General features: G+C 38.2%; 1 protein-coding gene and 2 long non-coding RNA genes across 5 annotated transcripts in view; 1 reads left to right on the forward strand and 2 right to left on the reverse strand.

Annotated features, from left to right (window-relative positions):
* Positions 1–4,271: 4,271 nt before the first annotated feature.
* On the reverse strand, positions 4,272–11,425 carry LOC121908044. The gene is made up of 3 exons (XR_006099167.1): positions 11,343–11,425; positions 4,641–4,782; positions 4,272–4,370 (listed from the first exon to the last, which is right to left on the reverse strand). It is a non-coding gene; the product is annotated as an uncharacterized LOC121908044 (long non-coding RNA).
* Positions 4,596–20,309, forward strand: LOC121908042 (myosin-7). Of its 2 annotated transcripts, none has more exons than XM_042427724.1 (37): positions 4,596–4,796; positions 5,140–5,283; positions 5,458–5,614; positions 5,706–5,733; positions 6,668–6,773; positions 6,855–6,947; positions 7,023–7,086; positions 7,179–7,277; positions 7,379–7,482; positions 7,878–8,016; positions 8,152–8,270; positions 8,643–8,792; positions 8,909–9,079; positions 9,163–9,472; positions 11,077–11,150; positions 11,301–11,506; positions 11,829–11,952; positions 12,150–12,286; positions 12,393–12,648; positions 12,774–13,016; positions 13,130–13,306; positions 13,400–13,545; positions 13,661–13,751; positions 13,827–14,216; positions 14,336–14,462; positions 14,715–14,833; positions 14,930–15,126; positions 15,363–15,546; positions 16,066–16,231; positions 16,329–16,453; positions 16,555–16,863; positions 16,955–17,158; positions 17,276–17,572; positions 18,179–18,283; positions 18,532–18,627; positions 19,094–19,228; positions 20,223–20,309. In XM_042427724.1, the coding sequence occupies exons 1-37, from the start codon at positions 4,596–4,598 to the stop codon at positions 20,241–20,243; spliced, it is 5,814 nt and encodes a 1,937-aa protein (XP_042283658.1). In that variant the 3' UTR covers positions 20,244–20,309. The 2 variants fall into 2 exon arrangements, with proteins under 2 accessions (XP_042283658.1, XP_042283659.1); XM_042427725.1 differs by having other exon boundaries at positions 11,080–11,150.
* The window catches only part of LOC121908043, a 41,775-nt gene continuing 36,908 nt past the window's right edge, over positions 19,428–24,294 (reverse strand). For both annotated transcript variants that reach the window (XR_006099166.1, XR_006099165.1), the window contains exons 8-10: positions 22,805–22,906; positions 22,358–22,511; positions 19,428–20,313 (exon numbers count right to left, since the gene is read on the reverse strand). This is a non-coding gene — a long non-coding RNA (uncharacterized LOC121908043). The remainder of the gene's footprint in view (positions 20,314–22,357; positions 22,512–22,804; positions 22,907–24,294) is intronic.

The raw sequence follows: 24,294 nt of genomic DNA on the forward strand, positions 1-24,294 counted from the left end.
AGGTAGGCCTGAACAGGAAAACCCAGGGGACCAATGATATATGGTGACAGAGGGCCTGAAATTTGGAGAGTTGAGGTGAGGGAATGGCTTAAATAGAGAGAGATAAAACAAATCTCTTGTTCTTAAAATAGAGTTAAAGAAAGCCTAAGAGCCCGGGCCTCAAGGTCAACAATAAACCAGTGCTCACTCTCAGGCCTTCCATAACACAGTGTATAATCACTTACAGCTGGTCAGTGAATCCCAGCTCAAGTCTGCTTTTTTTTCTCTAAAATGGCAAGGGAGGATCTCAAAGTCAATAATCAAATATGTAGTTCATTTACTACAATAAAGCCACACAACAAAAACAAATTCAACTGGAATGCCTTCTCCATTTCACGGTACATTTACATTAAATTTAACATGGTAAACTGAATCAAATTTCGATGTTTTTAATGAAGTCAATTTATACATTTTGCAATATGTCGATGATATGAGATTAGTTCTAAGATTCACAGTATTACAAATCAAAGTAGGGTGTTGAGTAGAGGTATTGAGTAGTTTCACTTTAAGTAGTTTGTAGTGGTATAGAATCAATGTTCTTTTATGCCAACGACTAAAAGTGCTATCCTTACCTGTCTAGAGCTTTTTCCTTGGTGCTGGTGTCATGTCTCAGTCATTGTTGCTGGTGGAGAATAAATAATGATTTGAGGCAGGAGGATGGAGGAGAGGGAGGCCCCAGACTCCCTTTATGTGAAATTCAGGGAGTCCTGTCACCTTCTCTTATTACATGTCATGTCCTTAACTCCCTGAGTGGACAAGCAGGTATCTTTGAGCGAATGAAAACAAACTCACACCTCTCCATAAAGAGGTACACCATGTAGAGAACAGTATGTGTTGAGGATTATCAGCATGATTAACAGGATATCTGAGCCTGTGCTCAAGTGAATAAGATAATTGACCAAAGATGGAGCAGTATGCCGCCTCTATAATTAGACCACCTTTAACGCACTATACTGTATGATGCATATGGTCACACCTCAGGAGTTAAAATTAATCATCTTTGACACTGTCATATAAAAATGTCACTGTCACTGACTGATGACTGATGAACACAACAGAGATTTAGTTTAAAGCCATTTCATAAAAGCTTTTACACCTGCTGCTCCCTGCAGTAGACATTCCTCTGCTGCACAAAACAAAATACATATGAAATATCCAGCAGAAGCAACAGTGATAATTTGGAATAGGTAAAGTTTTGCCTATAACAATGAGCAACAATGAGCACCAGAATGGTTGAACACACTAAGAAAAGAGCACCAGAGATTCATCAACAGAAAATCCAGAGAGGATGATGTAACCCCTCAAAGTCATATTTGGTTCGACAATAACCACTTAAAGATGGGACAAATTTTACAGCTTACAAATTTAATTGGGATCAACCATACATACCTACTATAGGTGCATACAGTAATTATTCAGTACAGTTAATTGCATTAGTGAACCCCGCCCAGAAAAGCTACTTTAACTGTCAGTTGTACTTCTGTACTCAATCCCCTGATCTACACAAGATCAAGTTAAAATACTGTATCAGGACTAAAATTATAATAATTAACTATATTTATGTATTTCATTCCCTTCTCAAAAAGTGCTTTACAAAAGACACTAAAAAGGAGGTAAAACAGACACAAAAGAGCACGCAATATTTAAAGGAAAGGAAAATATAAAGGCAGAACACAATATAAAAAATAAAACACTCAAAACACAAAATAAGATTTTGAAGTCTCTAAGTTGCTGATACTGTATGATGACCAACAATAGGTGTCCACTGTGAGGGCCCAGATATGTTGCTAAATGCTGAATTTGAATAACTTTCCCCAGTTTATATTTTACTTCATATGTGAGATGAGAATGTACATTTGTCATGACATAAATCTAAATCATGTTTCCTTCAATGAGTAGAAGTTTGATCTATAAGGTCAGTGTTATCTTCACTCGGTCTTTAGCAGAGGCATGGAATCTCTCACTTCCATTTGGCACCCTGACGCCGGCTGTCAGTAACAGGTCTGGGGAAGTTATCAGAATGGAAATAATCTCAGCACTTGTCAGCAGCTGTTGACCCTCTTTTTATCTCTTAACCTTTGAAGGGGCTGTGATTATTGGTGCTAGTGACTGGCTGTGCATTACAGTTTCTATACGTAATTACAATGTATGTTGTATAAATTGTTAGTTCAGTTTTATAAGTTAGAAATCATTACATGTGATTACATAGTGGGCCAAGTCAAAAAAACTGAAAAAACAAAAGGTACATGCAACACAAATCAGTAAGCTTTATGAATAGCACCTAAGGGTGAGTGGTTGGTGGGTTTATGCTTGTTTTTGGAGCAAAACGTCAATAACTGTTGATGAAGTAGATTTCAAAGATATTAGAATTAAGACTGGAAGTAAAACCTGCAATAAAGCTGAAGCAGCTCAGCTTAGACTCAGACTCCACAGAGGAGAGGCATTTTAAATGGGACATAAAAATTTGATGGGCTGTGGGATATACCTGTCACTCTCAGTATATTTATGGGAGGCAGAACTCAGTGTGAGGCCATCATCTGCTGCAGCTATCCTTGATGCAGGCAAAGGCAGGATCCTGAAAGCCTCTGTGGCTGTTCTTCTCAATCAGTGCAGGGTTCTCAGCAGGAATTTCACACAGTTATCTTTGTCCTCAAAGACACAATGCCATGTCAACAGGACTGTAACTGAGGGGCCAGCTTTCACAAGCTGCTGCTTGATAATGGGAGAAGGCTTCCACAGTGACCTTGGCATCACATTGGCGCACGTCATGCAGGCACAACCCTCTATTGTGTGTCATCATTACTGCCTTTCAGTGAATCTCAAGCATGTCACCTGTGGCAGACCTCTGTCTGTATTGCCTCGCACTTGTCGCCTGGATAATCGCACAGACTAATGTTCTTTATTTAGACCGACCCACTTGGTATCTGGTGGCTGTTTATATTACCACAAACTCCAGTCTATGATAACTAAACACAATATGTTACCCATGCCTCACTGTGACTTTACTTAAGCCCTCTGTGTAATTGAGACCCATTCATGGCATACTTCTCTAAAATATATCCCCATATATTTTCTGCATCTTCCTTTGTGTTTACACAACAAGACTAGTAGTTTACATTTATGGAAATAACTGTATTATTGTAAACCATGCAAAGAATGTGAATTATCCTTTTGAGATGTTTTTTTCTGGTGCTACGTCAAAAAGCCTTGATTATACTGTCTTTCTTGATCTTAACTAATTTATTTTTTTAACATTATATCTTTTGTAAATGCAAAAATATATTTAAGTAGAGTTTGATGATTTTGAAATTATTTAGCACATTTATAATAAAACAGAAACATAACTTTCAATTTAACCTCTGGATTTTAGTCATATCTATTTTTTTGTATGCCTCTACTTGCTTTAATTGTTTTTAATTTTTATTTTTAATTATATATATATATATATATATATATATATATATATATATATATATATATATATTCAGTTTTCTTTATTTTTTGTTTATATTGGCATTTGTTCAATGATAAATAACACCTGTTTTTCCACATTTTTTTTTACTATTACATCACTGATTGTGATTTATGTGATATTTGATTGACCTGCCTGATAAAAAAGAAAAGAAAAATGGTTTTACCAATGAATACTTAAAGTAAAATGTAAAATTAGAAATTGGACATCCTAAAATTCAGCATATGACTACATTTACAACATCTATTTAAAATCATATAATGTTTAAACACATTTGAACAGTTTTGAACAGCATCAGTCTTGCATGTCCTAAATAAGGATGCTTCTGTTTAATACAACATGCATTGTTCCTGTAACAGAAGCACACTTAAGGGATGATGAGAAAAGAATTCCTCCCCGTGTCTATTTAAAGATTGAGTCGTGTTCCCCTGGCTGCTTGAGGATACCTATGATTAATCACTGCTCTGCATGGAGCTCCTAATATGGCCTCGTCAGGAGACCCCATCACTGATAAGACTCTGACCTGCTGATTTCTATATTGCTCTCCGCCACTCATTAACCCCCTCCCTTCATGTACCCCCAACCCATGTCAGACACAATAACATTCCTGGGCAGTGAAAGGCTCCTCCATATTTGGCAGAGGGGCTTCGTTTATAAAGAGAACTCATGGTGAAACACCCAATAGGTCGCCATTCTATCTCAAGGTAAGGTGCGAGGACAATGGCTTGCAACACTTTGACACTGATGCATTACCTGTGCTGGCATGGACTGTAGAACTATCTCATTATTTTCCATTACTTCTTTCTACAGGACCATTACACCTCAGTCTCCTCAGTAGGGATTGGTAAGGTAAGAGCATCTGAAAAATGAAAATGTGTTTGATTTAAATACAGCAAATTTTATGTGGAAAGAAAAAAAAACCCATCATGATATGATAAATTAAATCAAATAAACAACAGATTCTAAATTGGCATATACATTCTTTCTGTGCTGCATTTGCCTTTAGCTAAATGAATACATAATATGGTTGAACTGTAAATGAGATTTTTTTTTGTTTGTTTTTTTTTTGTAGAAAAGGTGAAAAATGGGTGACGCTGCCATGAAAGAGTTTGGGGCAGCAGCCCCGTACCTGAGGAAGTCAGATAAGGAGCGTCTGGAGGCCCAGACTCGTATCTTTGATATGAAGAAGGAGTGCTTCGTTCCTGACCATGATGAGGAGTATGTGAAGGCATCCATCGTCAGCCGTGAGGGAGATAAAGTCACCGCTCAGACTGAAAAAGGGAAGGTCAGTGAGCTGCCCTGGATGCAACTGGTTTCCTAACTAAGACACAGGAGTGATGAAAGAAAAGATTAAGGCACATTTGTCCTTTCGTGATACATAGCAAAGCAACAACAGACAACCAAAGATTCCTGAGCAAGGAGGTATTGTGTTGCTGTACTCCAAACTACGCTGCATTACATACTTACTACATACATACAACATGCATTAAAAGCTTGTTTTATTTTCAAAAGATAATTGTAACAAATGGTAACAAAGTCAGTTTGATATATTTTACAAAAGGCACCCTTAATATTTAATGGTCGCTGTAATTTTGCAAAATGACCAACATTGCAATTTCTGTTTTCAGACTGTCACAGTGAAGGAGTGTGATGTACACCCTCAGAACCCACCAAAGTTTGATAAAATTGAAGACATGGCGATGTTCACCTTCCTCCATGAGCCAGCTGTGCTGTTTAACCTCAAAGAGCGTTATGCAGCATGGATGATCTATGTGAGTTGAAAGCTTTTAAAACAATGTGAAGCAAAGTAAAGGCTAAATACACCCAAAACATGGTGTAAATGTTCCCTTTCTTTTGTCTACATTCATATTTCAAATCAAAATTAACCAAAGTGCATTATGCCTGATATAAATGATCCATCGGTTTGCCTGCTTTCTCCTTCTCAGACCTACTCTGGGCTGTTCTGTGTGACTGTCAACCCCTACAAGTGGCTGCCAGTCTACAACAAAGAGGTGGTTGTTGCCTACAGAGGAAAGAAGAGGACTGAAGCTCCTCCTCATATCTTCTCCATCTCTGACAATGCCTACCAGTACATGCTAACTGGTATTTGAACTTCAGTTATCATATGCTCACATAAAATTCAAATTCCGAGGAAGCCTGTACTTTTAAGTGATCCTTTCTTTTCTTTTTTTAGACAGAGAAAATCAGTCAATTCTTATCACGTGAGTTTGGTTTTTATGACTTTATGTGATTGCAGTTCAGTGGTTCAATGTGATGAGAATTATATAGTCAGAGGCATCACATAGCTCCCTGTAAAATATTGTTGCTGGTTTTTCTGAGTTTTTGTTGATGCATGCCAGTTAACTTAAGTAATTTATCTTATTATTTGATGTGGAATATTTATAGTGGCTAATAGTTGAGCATGTTCACACTGTATTGGAATAGACAACGAACATAAACATTAAATCATGTACATTGTGGAACATGATTTAATGGAAAGAAGTAAACAAATATGGAAATAACATCCCCTTGAACAGTTTTTATGCAGTCTGGTTCAGTTTGAAGTAAGTCATCCATGTTGGCAATACATGTCACTAACTGCAATAGGCCAATGCAGTACAATTATTAGGGCTGCAAGCACCAACTGTTTTTATTATCAATTAATCTGCCAATTATTTTCTCAGTTAATTTATTTATTGAATAATCATTTAGTTTATAAAATATCATGAATTGTCTGGTCAACAGTACAAAATCCAAAAGTACTGAGTTTACAGTTCACATTTGAGAAGCTGGCACCAGTGAATTTTGGCATTTTTGCTTCATAAATTACTTAATCAATAATGCAAATTGCTGCAGATTCATTTACGATTAATCAACAAGTCAAGTAATCAACTGATGGTTTCAGCTCTTATAGTTAATATTAAAAAGAATAAGTTATTAATCTGATTATGGATAGTCACGGTGGCAGCTTCTGGAAATTACATGTATACTTGAGAAAAGGTGTATTACCATTTACTGACTGCAATAATCTTTGTCCACTTTGAATAATTACAGCAGCATCAATTTACCTACATTCTGGTTAACTGATCAAGACCTGGTTAGAATGTATGCTGCCTAGTTGTCATCTTATCAAAATAATTCAATTTGTGTCTTCAGTGGAGAGTCTGGTGCTGGGAAGACTGTCAACACCAAAAGAGTCATCCAGTACTTTGCCAGCATTGCAGCTGGAAGTGGAAAAAAGGACACAGGCGCAGAAAAGAAGGTTTCTACTTTTTTCCTTTAAAGACACATTGTATAAGTGTTTATACATTTCAACAAATGTTGCACTGTTGTACTATTTCAGGGCACGCTTGAGGATCAAATCATCCAGGCTAACCCAGCTTTAGAGGCCTTTGGTAATGCTAAGACCATCAGGAATGACAACTCTTCCAGATTTGTAAGTTTCTGTCTGTAATATAATTGCCTTTTGTGCTCATTGTACAGTATTTTATTGTGGGATTTTTTTTCTCAGGGCAAATTCATCCGAATTCACTTTGCTGCTAGTGGAAAACTGGCATCGGCTGATATTGAGACATGTAAGTATACATTATATACATTCATCTGGTTTGCTGTCTTCATCGCAATGTTCACCTTCCTACCGACCTTCATAATACAAATGTCTTTACAGATTTGCTGGAAAAGTCCCGTGTCACCTTTCAGCTTAAGGCTGAGAGAGATTACCACATCTTCTATCAGATTCTGTCTCAGAAGAAACCTGAGCTGCTTGGTAAATGAAAACAAGTGATTTTTATACCAGTGACTATTGCAAGTTGAAATGCTGCTTCATCTCTAACATAAAAAATGTTACATTTTTGTTTTTCTTTTAAGAGATGCTGCTCATTACCAACAATCCCTACGACTACGCCTTCATCTCCCAAGGAGAGACAACTGTAGCCTCCATAAATGATGCTGAAGAGCTGATGGCCACTGATGTGAGTAAAGGACCATATTGTCTGTTCACAAAACAACAGCTCACATAAGCAGTTATAATATGTGGTATCAGTTGAATTTGCACATTTCACTATTCTAGACTTAGACCATGATGAGTTTACTGAAATGTAATGGTTTTGTTAATGGGAGTTGTTGGAAAAAACAGACAAGTGATGTTGCTCTGGCTTCCTACATGGTATTTTACATCTAGCTGTCAGCTTTGGATCCTGAAATTTTATGTCTTCTCAGATGTCAACTTTGGTTTAATGTGTGATCATAGAGGCTCAGAGGGCAAATACTATCTTATCCCACCCTGCTGTCACTCTGCACTGTAAACCTTGATACAGCATAAAAATACAATGACATATCCAATATAAAACCCCTATTCTCAATCCAGGAAGCCTTTGATGTGCTGGGCTTCACTCAAGAAGAGAAGAATGGCATTTACAAGCTGACTGGTGCCATCATGCACTACGGTAACATGAAGTTCAAGAACAAGCAGCGTGAGGAGCAGGCAGAGGCTGATGGCACTGAAGGTGAAAAAGGCTCTCTAAATCTCTGACACATGACAAACAAGATTTAAAACATGCTAGGATTCATCAGGATTTGATACTCACTGGGAGATTTTATATTCTATATTATATATTCATATTATATATGTATTTTCTCAGATGCTGACAAAGTAGCTTATCTGATGGGCATGAACTCTGCTGACCTCATCAAAGGTCTCTGTCACCCAAGAGTCAAAGTAGGAAATGAGTGGGTCACCAAGGGACAAAATGTCCAGCAGGTAAGAGGGAAAGTGGAGGGTTGAATTTCGGTCCTGGTTGATTTGGTGACACCTGTGGTCACTGGTGGTAACTGCAAGTGTGGTTTATACAACAGCAAACCCTCTCTGATCAGTTATTTTATCAGTAATGAAACCTAAGAGCATCTGGTCTATCTGTTGTCAGCCAAACAAACAAAAATTGGAGGTAGGCATAGGTAGACAATTTTAATACATGGCAGGATTGGCACACTCTGCCATGAGCAATGAAAACTACTATATAGAAGGGTAATTACAAAATGTAAATAATTGAATGGCCATTGCTGAAATAAAAATAACTTGAAGGAAACAGCACTGAGTTTTCATGAAGGATTATTTACTGGATTTCTTTTTTAGGTCTACTATGCTATTGGTGCACTGTCTAAGTCAGTGTATGAGAAGATGTTTTTGTGGATGGTAGTCCGTATTAACCAATCCCTGGACACCAAGCAGCCTCGCCAGTACTTCATTGGTGTACTGGACATCGCTGGATTTGAGATCTTTGATGTGAGCTCTGTCTATTATTTGTAGGCAAAGATTTAAACTCCTCTTTTTCACTCTGATGCATACAATAAAGAGGTGAGTGTGAAAATGACTACGCTGTTATCCACTTTACATTATAGTTCAACACCTTTGAGCAGATGTGCATCAACTTCACCAATGAAAAACTGCAACAGTTTTTCAACCACCACATGTTTGTACTGGAGCAGGAAGAGTACAAGAAAGAGGGCATTGAATGGACTTTCATAGATTTTGGTATGGACTTGCAGGCCTGTATTGACCTGATTGAAAAGGTGAGAGACTCTGATGTAATGTTCAGTCACAATTAAGATGAATTACAATTTTTTTCTAACCACTCATATTTTGGTCTCCTCAGCCCATGGGTATCATGTCCATCCTTGAAGAGGAGTGCATGTTCCCCAAAGCCAGTGATTCTACCTTTAAAGCTAAACTCTATGACAACCACCTGGGAAAATCCAACAACTTCCAGAAGCCTAGAATTGTCAAAGGGAGACCAGAGGCTCATTTTGCCCTGGTTCACTACGCTGGAACTGTTGATTATAATATCAACAACTGGCTGGTGAAAAACAAGGATCCTCTGAATGAGACTGTTGTTACACTGTACCAGAAATCTAATCTTAAGATGCTCGCAAACCTCTTTGCAAATTATGCTTCAGCTGACTCAGGTAAGAATAAACCAGCCCAAACTCCAAAGAAAAACAATAGTATAGGTCGTAAATTCAGTCCTCAAAAACAACCTATAGTTTTGTTTGAGTGACAGATGCCATCTAGTGGCTGTAGTAATTCTGACCCAGAGAAGTGATGCAGTTCAGGTTACGTCTATATAACGTGACAAATTGGATGGATGGCTAGATAGGTAGATGGCAAAAAGTGGACTTAGCTGCAGGAGATCGCTGTTCGCTTTACATTTCTAACCATGAGTCGGGACTGTTTTTTAAAACCATAACTACGATTGTGATGTATTTACTGTTGCCATGACAATGAAAGTTGCTTAATATTAAGTATGTAGTAACTTTAACCCACACCGTGTTTCAAGTGATCATTTTAACCCAAACCATGATCTTTCCCTAATCCTAATGAAGTGGATTTTGTGCCTAAATCTAACCAGACCTTAAAGAGGACCTATTAAGCTCATTTCCAGCTCTAAATTTTATTTTTGGACTCCACTAGAGTAGCTTTGCATGATTCACAGTTCAAAAAACTCCTTATTTATCTTTACTGACCCTTTATGCACCTCCTTAGTATACACTGTGTCTCTTTACAGTCCATTTGAGCTCTTGTCTCTTTAAGGCCCCCCTCCCGATGAGCCCACTCTGTTCTGATCGATCAGCTTTACATATCAGAGTCGTGTTAAGTTACTGCTGATGCAAATCCAACATTTCCTGCTTTATTGCTTAAAATTAAAAGCTTTTAAATGACTAAATAAAGGGAACAACAATATATGGAGATATTTGGAGCTCTTTGTTCAGTGGATCAGTTAGAAATAATGAAGGGAGGAATAGTACAAGCAGACACAGCCACAATGATAATGATGTTTAGTGAAGAGCTGCAGATGACCAGCACACCTCCAACAGGTAAACTACTTATTTTACTTTGCTGTGCTGTATAATGGAATCATGGCTCAGTAGTGACTACCCTTAAAACAATGGAAAAATGCCATAATGTTAGCGGAGTGGGGCAGTGAACTTGTGCTATGCTTTGAGCAGATGTCCATACAAAGAAATCCATCATGAACCAATATCAGCTTGGGCTGAAAGTAGAAAAAACTGTTGGAAACTTAGCGTTCAAAGCAGTCTAAAGCTAGTTCTTTTTGCTCACAGCAATTACTTCGACAACGTTTACCGTCGGCCACTTTTGACATGAACATTCGACAATGTGACATTATATATATGCCTGAAAATAAGAAAAAGCATAATAGGTCCCCTTTAACCGCAGCTTTTTCACACCATAAAACATAATTATTTTATAACAGTAATTTGTAACGGTTTTAGAAAGCACAGACAAATTATGTCGTCCTGCTAATTACTGCCAATAGAGGCAGCATATTAGAAAACGCTCCTATGGGTTGTTCTGGAGTGCGTAGTGCAATCGACCCATGGGGTCATTTAATTATAAGGACATGTTTGAATAAACTGAATGTACTGCATTAACCTGGGAGTATCTATAATTTATTAGTTTACTCGCAGATGTCTATTACCAATGGCAAGATTGAATTATTTATGCCTGTGTCTGTTAATGCAGTCTAATTAGTTGCACTCTTGTTTACTAGCAGATGGTGGAAAGGGTAAGGGAGGAGGCAAGAAGAAGGGTTCATCCTTCCAGACCGTGTCTGCTTTGCACAGGGTTGGTATAAACACATAAATATGTGTGAGTGGCTGCTTCACATGGAAATCAATGACTGAGACTTAATTTTCAATGGATACCTGAGAGATTAGTCACAATGATCACCTAAATAGGTTGCTAAACACACTGTTAAATTACTTAACTTCACAGGAGAACCTGAACAAGCTGATGACCAACTTGAGGTCTACTCACCCTCACTTTGTACGCTGCATCATCCCCAATGAGACCAAGACTCCTGGGGCCATGGAGAACCCTCTGGTGATGCACCAGCTGCGCTGTAACGGTGTGCTGGAAGGCATTAGGATCTGCAGAAAGGGCTTCCCCAACAGAATCCTCTATGGAGATTTCAAACAGAGGTATTTATCAGATATAAAGATAGGAGACATATTAAAAGAAAAACATCAAATCTGTTGGTAACACATAGGGCAACCACAAACTACTGCCGCAGCTTCGAGGTGACTTGGCGTAGATTTTCAAAGTCTGTTGCTCTCTGCTGGAGGAATAGACACTATTCTACCAAAAGATATTCCTGCATATTCTGCAGAGAGGGCTTCCCCAACAGGATCTTATATGGAGATTTGAAACAGAGGTGTTACCTCATATTAAGTGTTAAATCATATAATTCCAAAAGAAAATGCAAGTATTATTCTCAAATACATTTTATCTTTTATTTTCCAGATATCGCATCCTGAATCCTGCTGCCATTCCTGAGGGTCAGTTCATTGACAGCAAGAAGGGAGCAGAGAAACTTCTTGGGTCTTTGGATATTGACCACAACCAATACAAGTTTGGACACACTAAGGTAATTAATGAAGGGCCAAATCCAAAGCAATGTACATTTCTGATCTACACAAAGTACTCAACTGTGGAACCGAATATGTACAGTAAAAACTACCAAACCAGTTTAAAGCTACATTGTCCCAAGAGTGTAACCCCTCATTTGTTGAACACATGTATAACAGCTAGCGGATATTTACATGATGTTCACATCTCCTGAAGGTATTCTTCAAGGCTGGTCTTCTTGGGCAACTGGAAGAGATGAGAGATGACCGTTTATCACTCATCATCACTGGAATCCAAGCTAGATCAAGAGGTCTACTGGCAAGAGTGGAATTCCAGAAGATTGTTGAAAGGAGGTTGGATGAATCAGGACTTTAAAATGGGCTAAAAGAAAAGTAATTGTAATGATTTCATTTTGCTGCTAGTTGTACAGTAATTAAAACTTTGGTTGATCTTTGACAGGGATGCACTACTGGTAATCCAGTGGAACATCCGTGCCTTCATGGGGGTCAAGAATTGGCCCTGGATGAAGCTCTTCTTCAAGATCAAACCTCTGCTGAGATCTGCTGAAGCAGAAAAGGAGATGGCCAACATGAAGGAAGAATTCCTGAAGTTGAAAGAAGCTTATGCAAAGTCTGAAGCTCGAAGGAAGGAACTAGAGGAGAAAATGGTCTCTCTTCTCCAAGAGAAGAATGACCTGCAGCTGCAAGTTCAGGCCGTAAGTTTGATGACTGCATTCCTAATGGTTTTAAATTATAATCATTATATGCAAAATAATGTATACATTATCATATGTAATATGACTTATCATGTGTGATTAACTCAATTATCATTTCAAATTAGGAGCAAGATAATCTTGCTGATGCAGAGGAAAGATGTGAAGGGCTGATCAAACACAAAATTCAGACGGAGGCAAAAGCCAAAGAGTTATCTGAGAGACTGGAGGATGAGGAGGAGATGAATGCTGAACTGACTGCTAAGAAGAGGAAGCTGGAAGACGAGTGTTCTGAGTTAAAGAAGGACATCGATGACTTAGAGTTAACTCTGGCTAAAGTGGAGAAAGAGAAGCATGCCACTGAAAACAAGGTATGACAACTACTCTGCTCTTTGTATTTCTCTTAACTGTAAGTGCATGTATGGGAAACAGGTTTGTAACCCTTCAGTACACTTGTCTATAATCCTCATTTCTCCATTTGCAGGTGAAGAACCTGGTTGAGGAGATGGCTGCTCTGGATGAAATCATTGCCAAGTTGACCAAGGAAAAGAAAGCCTTACAAGAAGCTCATCAGCAAACGCTGGATGACCTGCAGAGTGAAGAAGACAAAGTCAATACTCTGACCAAGGCCAAGGCTAAGCTGGAACAACAAGTGGATGATGTATGTATTTCAATGAATGTGTTTAAAAAGGTCTATCACTGTTCCTTGCATGTTGGAGAAAATGGTTTGACTTTCTGCAATGAACTTGTCCAGCTTGAAGGTTCCCTGGAACAAGAGAAGAAGATCCGCATGGATCTTGAGAGAGCAAAGAGAAAGCTGGAGGGTGACTTAAAGCTGACCCATGAGAGCCTCATGGACCTGGAGAATGACAAGCAACAGCTCGAAGAGCATCTGAAAAAGTAAGCACACCATTATATGAACAGTATGTCTATATTTCATAAAGTAGAGAAAAGCTCTACAGATACAGACAATATAAATTTGCAGTTGATCTAACTCTTCCTAATTTCCTGACAGGAAAGACTTTGAACTCAACCAGCTCAATAATAAAATAGAGGATGAGCAGGCCATTTCCATTCAACTTCAAAAGAAACTGAAAGAGCTTCAGGTAATGAATAACTCACATACAAACTTGGTTAAGCCCTCAACAATAAGTAGTGTCTAAATAATTCTGCCTTAACAGGCTCGCATTGAGGAGCTGGAGGAAGAGCTTGAGGCAGAGCGAGCTGCCAGAGCCAAGGTGGAAAAGCAGAGAGCAGACCTGTCCAGAGAGCTGGAGGAGATCAGTGAGAGGCTGGAGGAGGCTGGTGGAGCAACAGTAGCCCAGATTGAGATGAACAAGAAGAGGGAGGCTGAGTTCCAGAAACTCCGCAGAGACCTTGAAGAGGCCACTCTGCAGCATGAAGCCACCTCTGCCACACTGAGGAAGAAACAAGCTGACAGTGTTGCTGACCTGGGGGAGCAGATCGACAACCTGCAGAGAGTCAAGCAGAAACTGGAGAAGGAGAAGAGTGAGCTCAGACTGGAACTGGATGATGTGGTCTCCAATATGGAACATATTGTGAAGACAAAGGTTGGCTAAATTGACAAGCAATTTCTTGCTAATGTTGATACAACACAGATATGTGGGTATTTGGGATATAATGGGTACATTTAGAAATGTTTTCTGTGATGTGATTTATTTCAATTCAGACAAATCTGGAGAAGACATGCAGGACTCTGGAAGATCAGATGAATGAATACAAGTCCAAGTTTGAAGAAGCTCAACGCTGCATCAATGACTTCAATATGCAAAAAGCAAAGCTTCAAACAGAAAATGGTATATTTTTTGCTTTAATACAAAACCAGGCATAATATTATTGTTTTATCTTTTTTACTTGCCTGTTTGATTTAATTGACAGGACCATATACAGAACATGTTTTATCACTATAATCAAACTTAAGCTTTTAAAACATGAAAAACCAATGAGTGGGAAAAATAGACACAATTTCTCATAAAAGTTCACTTCTAGGTGACGCAGGATTTGTTAAGACATTGACAATAACATGTTGCCTTTGACCAAAATACTAGGTGAGCTCTCAAGGCAGCTGGAGGAGAAGGATTCCTTGGTTTCTCAACTGACAAGAGGAAAAATGTCCTACACTCAACAGATTGAAGACCTTAAAAGACAATTGGAAGAAGAGACCAAGGTGAAGTTTCAGTACACAGTGACAGCAATGCGCATGTTATTTCTAACTGATATATATCATAGTTTTAATCATTCATACACATTTTTTTAAAAACAGGCAAAGACTGCCCTGGCCCATGCAGTGCAGTCCTCTCGTCATGACTGTGACCTGCTCAGGGAGCAGTATGAGGAGGAGCAGGAGGCCAAGGCTGAACTGCAGCGCGGCATGTCCAAGGCCAACTCTGAGGTGGCTCAGTGGAGAACTAAGTACGAAACTGATGCCATCCAGAGGACTGAGGAACTCGAGGAGGCCAAGTAAGACAGTTTGAGATCTAATTCATAATTTAATCTGTAACTCCTAAAGAGACATTTTATTTCATCTAGCAGATCAGCTTTTTGTTTGTATTATGTTCCTACTAAAATGTAAGACGAACAAAAAGTTTGTCTGTTAGATGACTGAGCAGCCAGTCATAGTGGTTGAAGTCATTAGAATTTATCCAACAAACACACATGCAGGATCATTAAATGATTTCAATGATTGGTTCCTTAAGGAAAAAGCTGGCTCAGCGTCTGCAGGAGGCTGAGGAGGCGGTTGAAGCAGTGAATGCTAAATGTTCTTCTCTGGAGAAGACCAAACACAGACTGCAGAATGAGATTGAAGATCTCATGGTGGATGTGGAGAGGTCTAATGCTGCTGCTGCTGCTCTGGACAAGAAGCAAAGAAACTTTGACAAGGTGAAGAATTTGGCAATGTTGATGTCTTTTATAGCCTTTTAAGACACTATTTTCCAGTAGCGCTCTGCTTCACATTTTTGGAGCTGCCCAGTAAAACTACAGAATGCAAGGTAGCTCCACTGAAGCAGCTATGGGTTAAGTTCCCACTGTTGGTTGTTAAAGTCATAATGTGCAGGATTTTAATATTTAGGACTTTGGCGCCCCATGGTGGTCATATCAAAAAAGACACGTTGCAGACTGATGAATGGACTGAGAATACTGGCTGCATAAGCTCACCAGCATACTTACTTTTCTACAGAAAAAAACAAACAAACTTGTAATCCTTCTGTCCAACACATCTATTTAACACCTAGAGCACTGAGTTAATTTTTAAAGGTTGGTGTGGATTTTTACAATATGTGCAGTTTCACTCAATAATAGAAAAAATATTTTACACAAGATGATATCACCCAGTCTGTAGTCTTTTCTCCATTCACCTGGTACATGTACACTTATTGCTGGCTATTCTATTAATTGTAGGTCCTGTCTGAGTGGAAACAGAAGTATGAAGAGTCTCAGTGTGAGCTGGAGAGCTCTCAGAAGGAGGCCAGGTCTCTGAGCACTGAGCTCTTCAAACTGAAGAACTCCTATGAAGAATCTCTGGATCATCTGGAGACCATGAAGAGAGAGAACAAGAACTTACAGGGTAAGATCTAATGCCACAGTTTGTGTCAAGGTTTCTGTAGACATACTTTATAAAGTTAATTGTGAATCTTTTTTAATCACCCTGCTTGACATTCCAGAGGAGATTTCTGACCTCACTGAGCAACTCAGTGAGGGTGGAAAGAGCATCCATGAACTGGAGAAATTACGGAAACAACTGGAACAGGAGAAGAGTGAGATCCAGTCTGCTCTTGAGGAAGCGGAGGTACAGGCCCTCTTTGATGAATAATACAGGAGTATTATTATATTATATTAGAGTAACAGTGTCTGCTGCTTTGTATAACTGTGTACCCTCCTGTCCATCAGGCCTCCCTGGAGCATGAAGAGGGTAAGATTCTAAGAGCCCAGCTGGAATTCAATCAAGTTAAAGCTGATATTGAACGCAAACTTGCTGAGAAAGATGAGGAGATGGAGCAGTCCAAGAGGAACCTGCAGAGGACTATAGACACCCTGCAGAGCTCTCTTGAAGCTGAGTGTCGCAGCAGAAATGAGGCGCTACGTCTGAAGAAGAAAATGGAGGGAGACCTCAATGAGATGGAGATCCAGCTAAGCCAGGCCAACAGGCAGGCAGCTGAGGCCCAGAAACAACTTAAATCTGTTCATGCACACCTGAAGGTAAATTAGAAAGACAAAGGCTCAGTTTCTTAAGATATTTCAAATTCGAATTGATTATAAACATGAATGTCATTGATGTCATCCCATTAAGGATTGCCAAATTCAGCTGGATGACTCTGTTCGGGCCAATGATGATCTTAAAGAGAACATTGCAATTGTTGAGAGACGCAACAATCTGATTCAGGCTGAATTGGAGGAATTGAGGGCTGCTCTCGAACAAACTGAGAGAAGCCGCAAACTTGCTGAGCAAGAGCTGCTGGATGTTAGTGAGAGGGTGCAGCTACTGCACTCACAGGTGAGCCCACATCATTTATTGCAACACAACCACAGACTTACTTTTCTTGGACATTGAAGAACTAAAAGACTGTCTAACACAGCTTTTCTCATATTCTCAAATGTCAAACATATGTAGAACACTGGCCTGATAAACCAGAAGAAGAAACTGGAGATTGATGCTTCCCAGCTTCAAACTGAAGTGGAGGAAGCGGTGCAGGAGTGCAGAAATGCTGAAGAGAAGGCCAAGAAGGCTATTACTGATGCTGCCATGATGGCAGAGGAGCTGAAGAAAGAGCAGGACACCAGCGCTCACCTGGAGCGTATGAAGAAGAACATGGAGCAAACCATCAAAGACCTGCAACACCGTCTGGATGAAGCTGAACAGATTGCCATGAAGGGAGGCAAGAAGCAAGTGCAGAAGCTCGAGGCCAGAGTAAGAGTTTCCACTAAAGAAATATCACAAATTGTTTGGAAAGGCATCTGTAGGACTAACATAAACTTTATTTTTATAAAGCTGCATTATCTCATTTTGGCCACAAGGGGCAGAAGTCCAAAACAAGGTGACAGATGTAGCACTGACATATTATTGCCCTATAAATTTGTTGCTGGTAAACACTGCCCACTTAGTCATCCAGCAGACATGGAACAACGTCATCATCCCATTGCCATGTTTCTGGCCACCTCACAAATACAGTACATGTGTGTTCACAATTCATTGGCCTTTAAGCTTTTGGTTTGGTCTCTACCAACCCCTAGAAAAAATATTAGGGCCTTTAGTTTAATAGATATTCTACTTTCTTCAATGAGAAGTTGCTTTCTGTATTTTAATAATGGGCAGGTGGGTTTATCAGGGCTACGACTGTAGCTGAGACTGAACTATGCCATAAAACCAAAACAATGAGCTAAAATTGGCCAAAAGGTACTGGAGCGCTACAGAATTGGATGATAATCTGTAGGGGTTTGTCACTACACATGACCTTAAGTTATTATTCGCTCCTTGTAAACCAGTGAATGATAAATGCTTTTCTGATGTTTTCAGGTGAGGGAGCTTGAGAATGAGGTGGAGTCGGAGCAGAAGAAGAGCAGCGAAGCAGTGAAGGGAATTCGTAAATATGAGAGACGCATCAAGGAGCTCACATACCAGGTGATTTTTTTTGAACAACCCATAACCTATACAAATAGCCACAACTGTGTGTGTTTTCATACAATGTATACTATTTATAGGCATCTTTATACTCTGCTGACAAATGTCCCTTCATACATGGACGTTTTTATGTTCAGCTATACCTTCTTTTCCACAGTTCATTTTTTGGTCAAAATTAAGATGCCAATTGAAGAGAATATCTCTTATTGAACTTGTGAGTCTCTTTCCTATTCCCTTGATTTATCTAGACTGAGGAAGATCGCAAGAATGTTACACGTCTCCAGGATCTGGTTGACAAACTGCAGCTGAAAGTCAAAGCCTACAAGAGATCAGCTGAGGAGGCTGTAAGTTTGGGCTGCGTCTCATTTGTGATGTGTGCTCTTCATTAATTTAAATTTACTTTTCTTTGCATGTGAATGTGATCAAAATTATGTAGTATGTATTTTACATGTATTGTATGTAAAATTACATACAATACATGTAAAATTACAATGTATGTAATGTAATGTGATCAAAATTACATTCTGATCACACATTACACTATATTAAATTACATTTTTTTTAAAATGCTACTTAAACAGTAACTGTTTTGACTTTTGGCCAGAAAATATCTCAACTTCCTCCGTGACTTGTCTTAGACAAAGTTGTTAACTACAAACCAGTGTTGTTGAATTTTCAAAATCTTATATTTCTCAATTGACAGGTTATAGATGGGTTTATAGTCCACATGGCCTTAGGTAAACACCCTCAGGTCCATTGCCTCTTGTATTAATATAATATTGTGGTCTGTGTTTTCCTTCAATCCTATAGGAGGAGCAGGCAAATACTCATCTGAGCAAGTTCCGTAAACTGCAGCATGAGCTGGATGAAGCTGAAGAGAGAGCTGACATTGCTGAGTCTCAGGTCAACAAGCTGCGTGCCAAGAGCCGTGATGTGGGGTCAAAGGTAAGAGGCCCTGCTAGATTTCAACACAAAACTTCATATACTCTCCTACTGCCTTCACAAAAATGCACTTTTTCACAATTTTCATCATAATCATCATTATCATGTTATCATGTTTTATTTGTAATGCAAAATCCATAATTACAGCGTTCATCATTCATAATGGAACGAAACAAATCAGACCAGAGTCTTTGTGCAGATTGATTTTATTTCAATTAAGTTAGTCATTATGGGTTTGGTAAGTAAAATTAGTGCAATATGATGTAGGTTAGTGGAAAATCAATTTTTGGCATCATCAATTTTCATCATAATGATAACTACAATGATTGAATGTTTTTGGGAGAGGACGGCCCTTAAAATGGCGATTCCATTACATTAATGATAGTTACATAATATATACAGTTCCAAGTTAACATACCAAACAATTTTGTTAGATGGAACACTCACTTTTTGTTAAAACATGATATCTTCATATTTGTGAACAGTTACCATAATTAGCTCTCATGCAGTCACTAGAGCATGTTAACATTATGGCTGTTTTGGCATACATACCCACATCTTTGTTAGCCATCTAGTTTGAAGATAAATGTCTTCATGTATCTTTAATTAGGCTTGAATCACAATTTTTTTCAAACGATCTATTTTATGATAAGGTCAATGAGTGATTTATTATTCTGTAAGTTAGGCTTTGTCATTTTGGAAGGGGTAACAAATAAAAAAACCCACAATGGCTTGAAAATACAAGATTAAACTAGCACATTTTGAAATAATGTGTCCAAGCCAACATTGTAAAGTAAGGAAATGCAGATAGTGAAATAAATGTTATTCAAGTTAAATTATTATCACAATCACTATAACGTCTTAAACGGAAGAGCAATCATTTCAGGCCAGAATCTAGTTGTGGTTTACTACCTTGATTAACACGTGTTGAGTCTTGTTGGTCTTCTGTCACTAATGTGTCTCTCTTTGTCTACTTTCTTATCATTATTCATCACAGAAAGGGCTAGATGAGGAGTGAAACTCACAGACGGCCACCTAAGACCTTTGGGATCTCCTGTGGTTTAGTCCCATCTGTCTCCAAAGTAACTCTGTAGAATAAAGCAAAAGTGCATTGAAATTACAGTGTAGTGTCCTCATTTATTTCAAGCAGGTAAAGTTCTCCACATCAAATTTCATCTCAGAGGCAGAGGGCTAATAATGTCAAATAATGTAGAAGTCAACATGTTAAATTCACCAGCTTTCACCTTATTACCACTGAAAAATATCACCTTGTTGCTAGATGTATTTTAGTAGATGAAGAGATCAGAAGGCTTAGCACTTGAAAGCATGAAATGAATTTAAAAAAACACATACATTTGCATTAGAACAATAACTTTCACTCTATCTGCAACCAATTAATAACTAACTCAAAACTCATTTGCTCACTTTCCCCCGGAGGGTCGCAAACAGAGGAGGGTTACTGATGTTTGGTTGGTTGCTCCGGCAACCTTGTGCTAACACTCTGAACTGTTCTCTGACTTTCTGTTGTTGTTGCAAAGATGTGTTTTGACAATGACAGATTTGTTTCCTGTCAAGAAACCCAGTGTTGATTAGAATGATACATCAGGTTGGCAATATATGGGAATAATATTGAAGGTCCCCTCCTCTGTAAAAATATTGAAAAAAGAAAATCTTAAAAGAGCAGCTCTCCCTCAAAGACAGCCTGGAAATGGTGGTGGATGGTCTAAATATTGTTTCATAGGTTTCTCTACCTTGTGTTTAATAAATCTAGGGCAGAAATGGATGCCTTGTAATGTTATAGCGATAAAATGTTATACCCCTGTAACTCTGTAGAACAGACTCCACTGAACAAAAACATCTTTCCTTCATGGTATTAAATGTAATGTTACTATTGACAGGAGTACTATAAATAGACTTATGCCTAATCCTCTGAGGTGTCATACCAGTTTGTGTAACATGAACAGGCCTGAAATTACAAAAATTGAACCAGTGAAACACATGTGTTGATATGTTAAAAATCCTCCTGAATAAAGTATTCTCTTCATGTTTTAAGCGCACCCATTTTGCCTTATTCTGTCATGTGTCAAAATACTGACAGTCATTTCTAAAAAAAAAAAAAAAAAAAAAGAAAGAAAAAGAAAAAATGAAAACAAGTGAAACTGCACTGATAAAAATGGGAATGATCTTGCCCTACTTTTTCTGGTTTTAAAATTCTTGAAAATAGACTTTAAAAAGATTGATGTGATTTGCCATCAGGACACTAGATTTTTTAAAGCCCTTGCTTCTATTAATTCAATGCTAATATGAACACCATGGCCGTTGTTGTAGAGGTTGAATGTCCAAGTATAGTAGATAAAAAAACAACAACCCATGAAGAATCCACATGAAAACAAATGAAAATAACAGGAACCCGATGGTTCCAATGGCATTTTAGATGTTCAGAGGCTTCACCCAGTTTTTTAATTTTTATATGTAATACAGTAGATTATATCTCCACCTGTGTGCTTGATGAACATATTAGAGTATTTAATGAAATATATTACTTTAATAGTGAAAAACATAACGAGAGGTTTTGATATAACAGAAAATATACAGCACAATGCACTGACATTGTTCTAGTGAATTCCAGTGGGTAATAATTTAATATTCAAATTACAGCAGCAAATCCAAATTTTCAGCAGAATTCTGATGCAATGTTATCATGTTTGTACCGACAAATTTCTTTTGTCCAAGTTAGTTAGTCAGAACAAGCTGTAATTCAAAATAAACATTAGTTATTGAAGTTTTAGTTTTGCTTTGAACATCAATTTAATTATTTATATGCAATTTTGTCACATCATGATTGTTGAATTATATCAGTTTTTTAAAATCCCAATAATGATTTAAGCCATATCACACAGCAGTTCTGTGCAACATTCAGTAAAAAAATATAACACTGTGTTGACTATTGCTCAGGCTAGCATGCAAATACTATATACATTTTTTATATAGTGACACAGAACTGCTTGAATCAAAAATAAACAAAATACAATATAAACAAGTAAAAAGCTAATTACCACTTAAAATAAACATAATCAGCATTTCTTACACTGTATCTAGCTTGTAGATGAATCTACGACAGTCTTACTATACCTTATTCATCTGCAGCAGCACAAAGGAGAGAATGATGTAGCAAGTTCTTCCACTGACAAAAGAAGCCAAGCGACAGATATTAACTTGACACTTGTTTGGCACCGCATGCTGACCTTGATCTCACATGGCGCAGTCCTTCAAAAGTTTTGTACATCTACAGAGAGATTAGAAGATAATAAGTAAATTGCAGAGTGTTATTCTTTGTCATCCACATTCAAACACAAACCATGTAAGCCATGACTGCGTTAATCTTCCCACTGATACTTAACAACCCTTTGACATTGTTAGTTTAGTGCTTTAGGCGTCTCTGTGTGTCAACTGCTTGTAACATGAAGGACTGTGATGTTTAGACATGCTTTAGGATTGACACCACCAACAATAGCATATCAAGGTGACACCATTTGTTCTTTCCATAAAAGACTTTAGCTGCTAAACAACTGGCCTTACCTTAGAGGAGTCTGGTTACCACTCCATCCTGACACAGCAAGAAGGGGATAATAGCCACGAGGGGCACACAAAACAGATGAATATCCACCGGGATTGAGACAGCTGAGAATGAGAATGTGTCCAACAATGTGAAAGCAAATTCTTGCAAGGTCCATTGGCACACTGCTCAACACCATAGTATAACAAGGTCATTCTCATTCTACAGAAGGAAACCAAATTTGTATGTTTAGCTTCAATTGCTAAGGGGCGAGAGTGGATATCTGGCTACATTCTATCAAAGAGGGTCAAAACACCAAAATCCATTTTCTTTTTCTTTCTCTTTCACCTTGCAGCAGTGTTCACTTAAATGTGTTTTCTACTGATGTTCCATAACAGTAGAATGAGAAAAGCCTATGGCAGGAAATCAATTTGTAGTGCAATACTGCATGGATTTAAACTACCACGAGACAATATCAAATACTATACTATACATATCACTGTCCTCAAAGGCTGCCCTTCTCAATCAGAGAGAAAAAAATCCAGACAAGAATTTCACAGGGTTATCTTTGTCGTCAAGGCCAAAGGAAAGGGAACAATGCCATGACGACACCATGAGGCAAAGGGTGTAGACCTAGCTGGGCAGAACAGTGGTGAGTGATAATTTAAAGACCCTGACATTAGCTCTCAGTCAATAACAGCTGCAACACTTTATTGTCTCAGCAGCAGCTCGAGAAATGCATTTCAAGCCCCTTCACATGACTGACCTTTGCTGAACTTGAAGGAATCTTAACATAATAAGTGCAGAGCTAAATGTTTGAAGAACAAATAGTGTCATTAATATTCATTCATCACCCTTCAGTTTGGGATTTAGAATAGAGACACTGAATCAGTTGGTGCTGTTAGGGAGGAAACAGAGTTGTGGAAAAGTGGATCCTGTTGTTTCTACCTCAGTTGTTATCACATATAAATGTGAATTTAAAAAGATTGTTTGAACCTTTGTCATGTCCATTATGTACAGTTCTTCAATTCTGGTTATCAAAAATATTCAGCTGCCAAGTAACGACAGCAGATTATACAGCTGGGATCATCTACACAATGATACCACAATATTTTGTATGACCAAAATAGGTCGATGTTATTACATCAGTTTATTACACCCATCATTAGCAAGCAAGTTTTAATTGAATATAATAATAAACTTTGTTTTATATCCCAAGGCAGGGGTTAAAATGGTACATAATTTAAGTTAAACATTTAACCTAACCTTTGAAAGTAAGAGAAACTAAAAGTACAATATATAAAATAGAAACCAAACTGTGGCGCTACAAAACAAAGCTAAATGCTAAAACTATGAAATCACACTTAACAGATCTAACTGAACCAATAAAGAAATTATATTAATCATGTGTTATGATTTATACAAATACAATTAGAGTCACTTGATATCAAGCCTGTCCCTGATCCCCACCTCTTGCCCTCCCCTTTCTTTGTACCATGTATTGTCCTAGACT

Source organism: Thunnus maccoyii, chromosome 12, assembly GCF_910596095.1.
Source record: "Thunnus maccoyii chromosome 12, fThuMac1.1, whole genome shotgun sequence".
NCBI lineage: Eukaryota > Metazoa > Chordata > Actinopteri > Scombriformes > Scombridae > Thunnus > Thunnus maccoyii.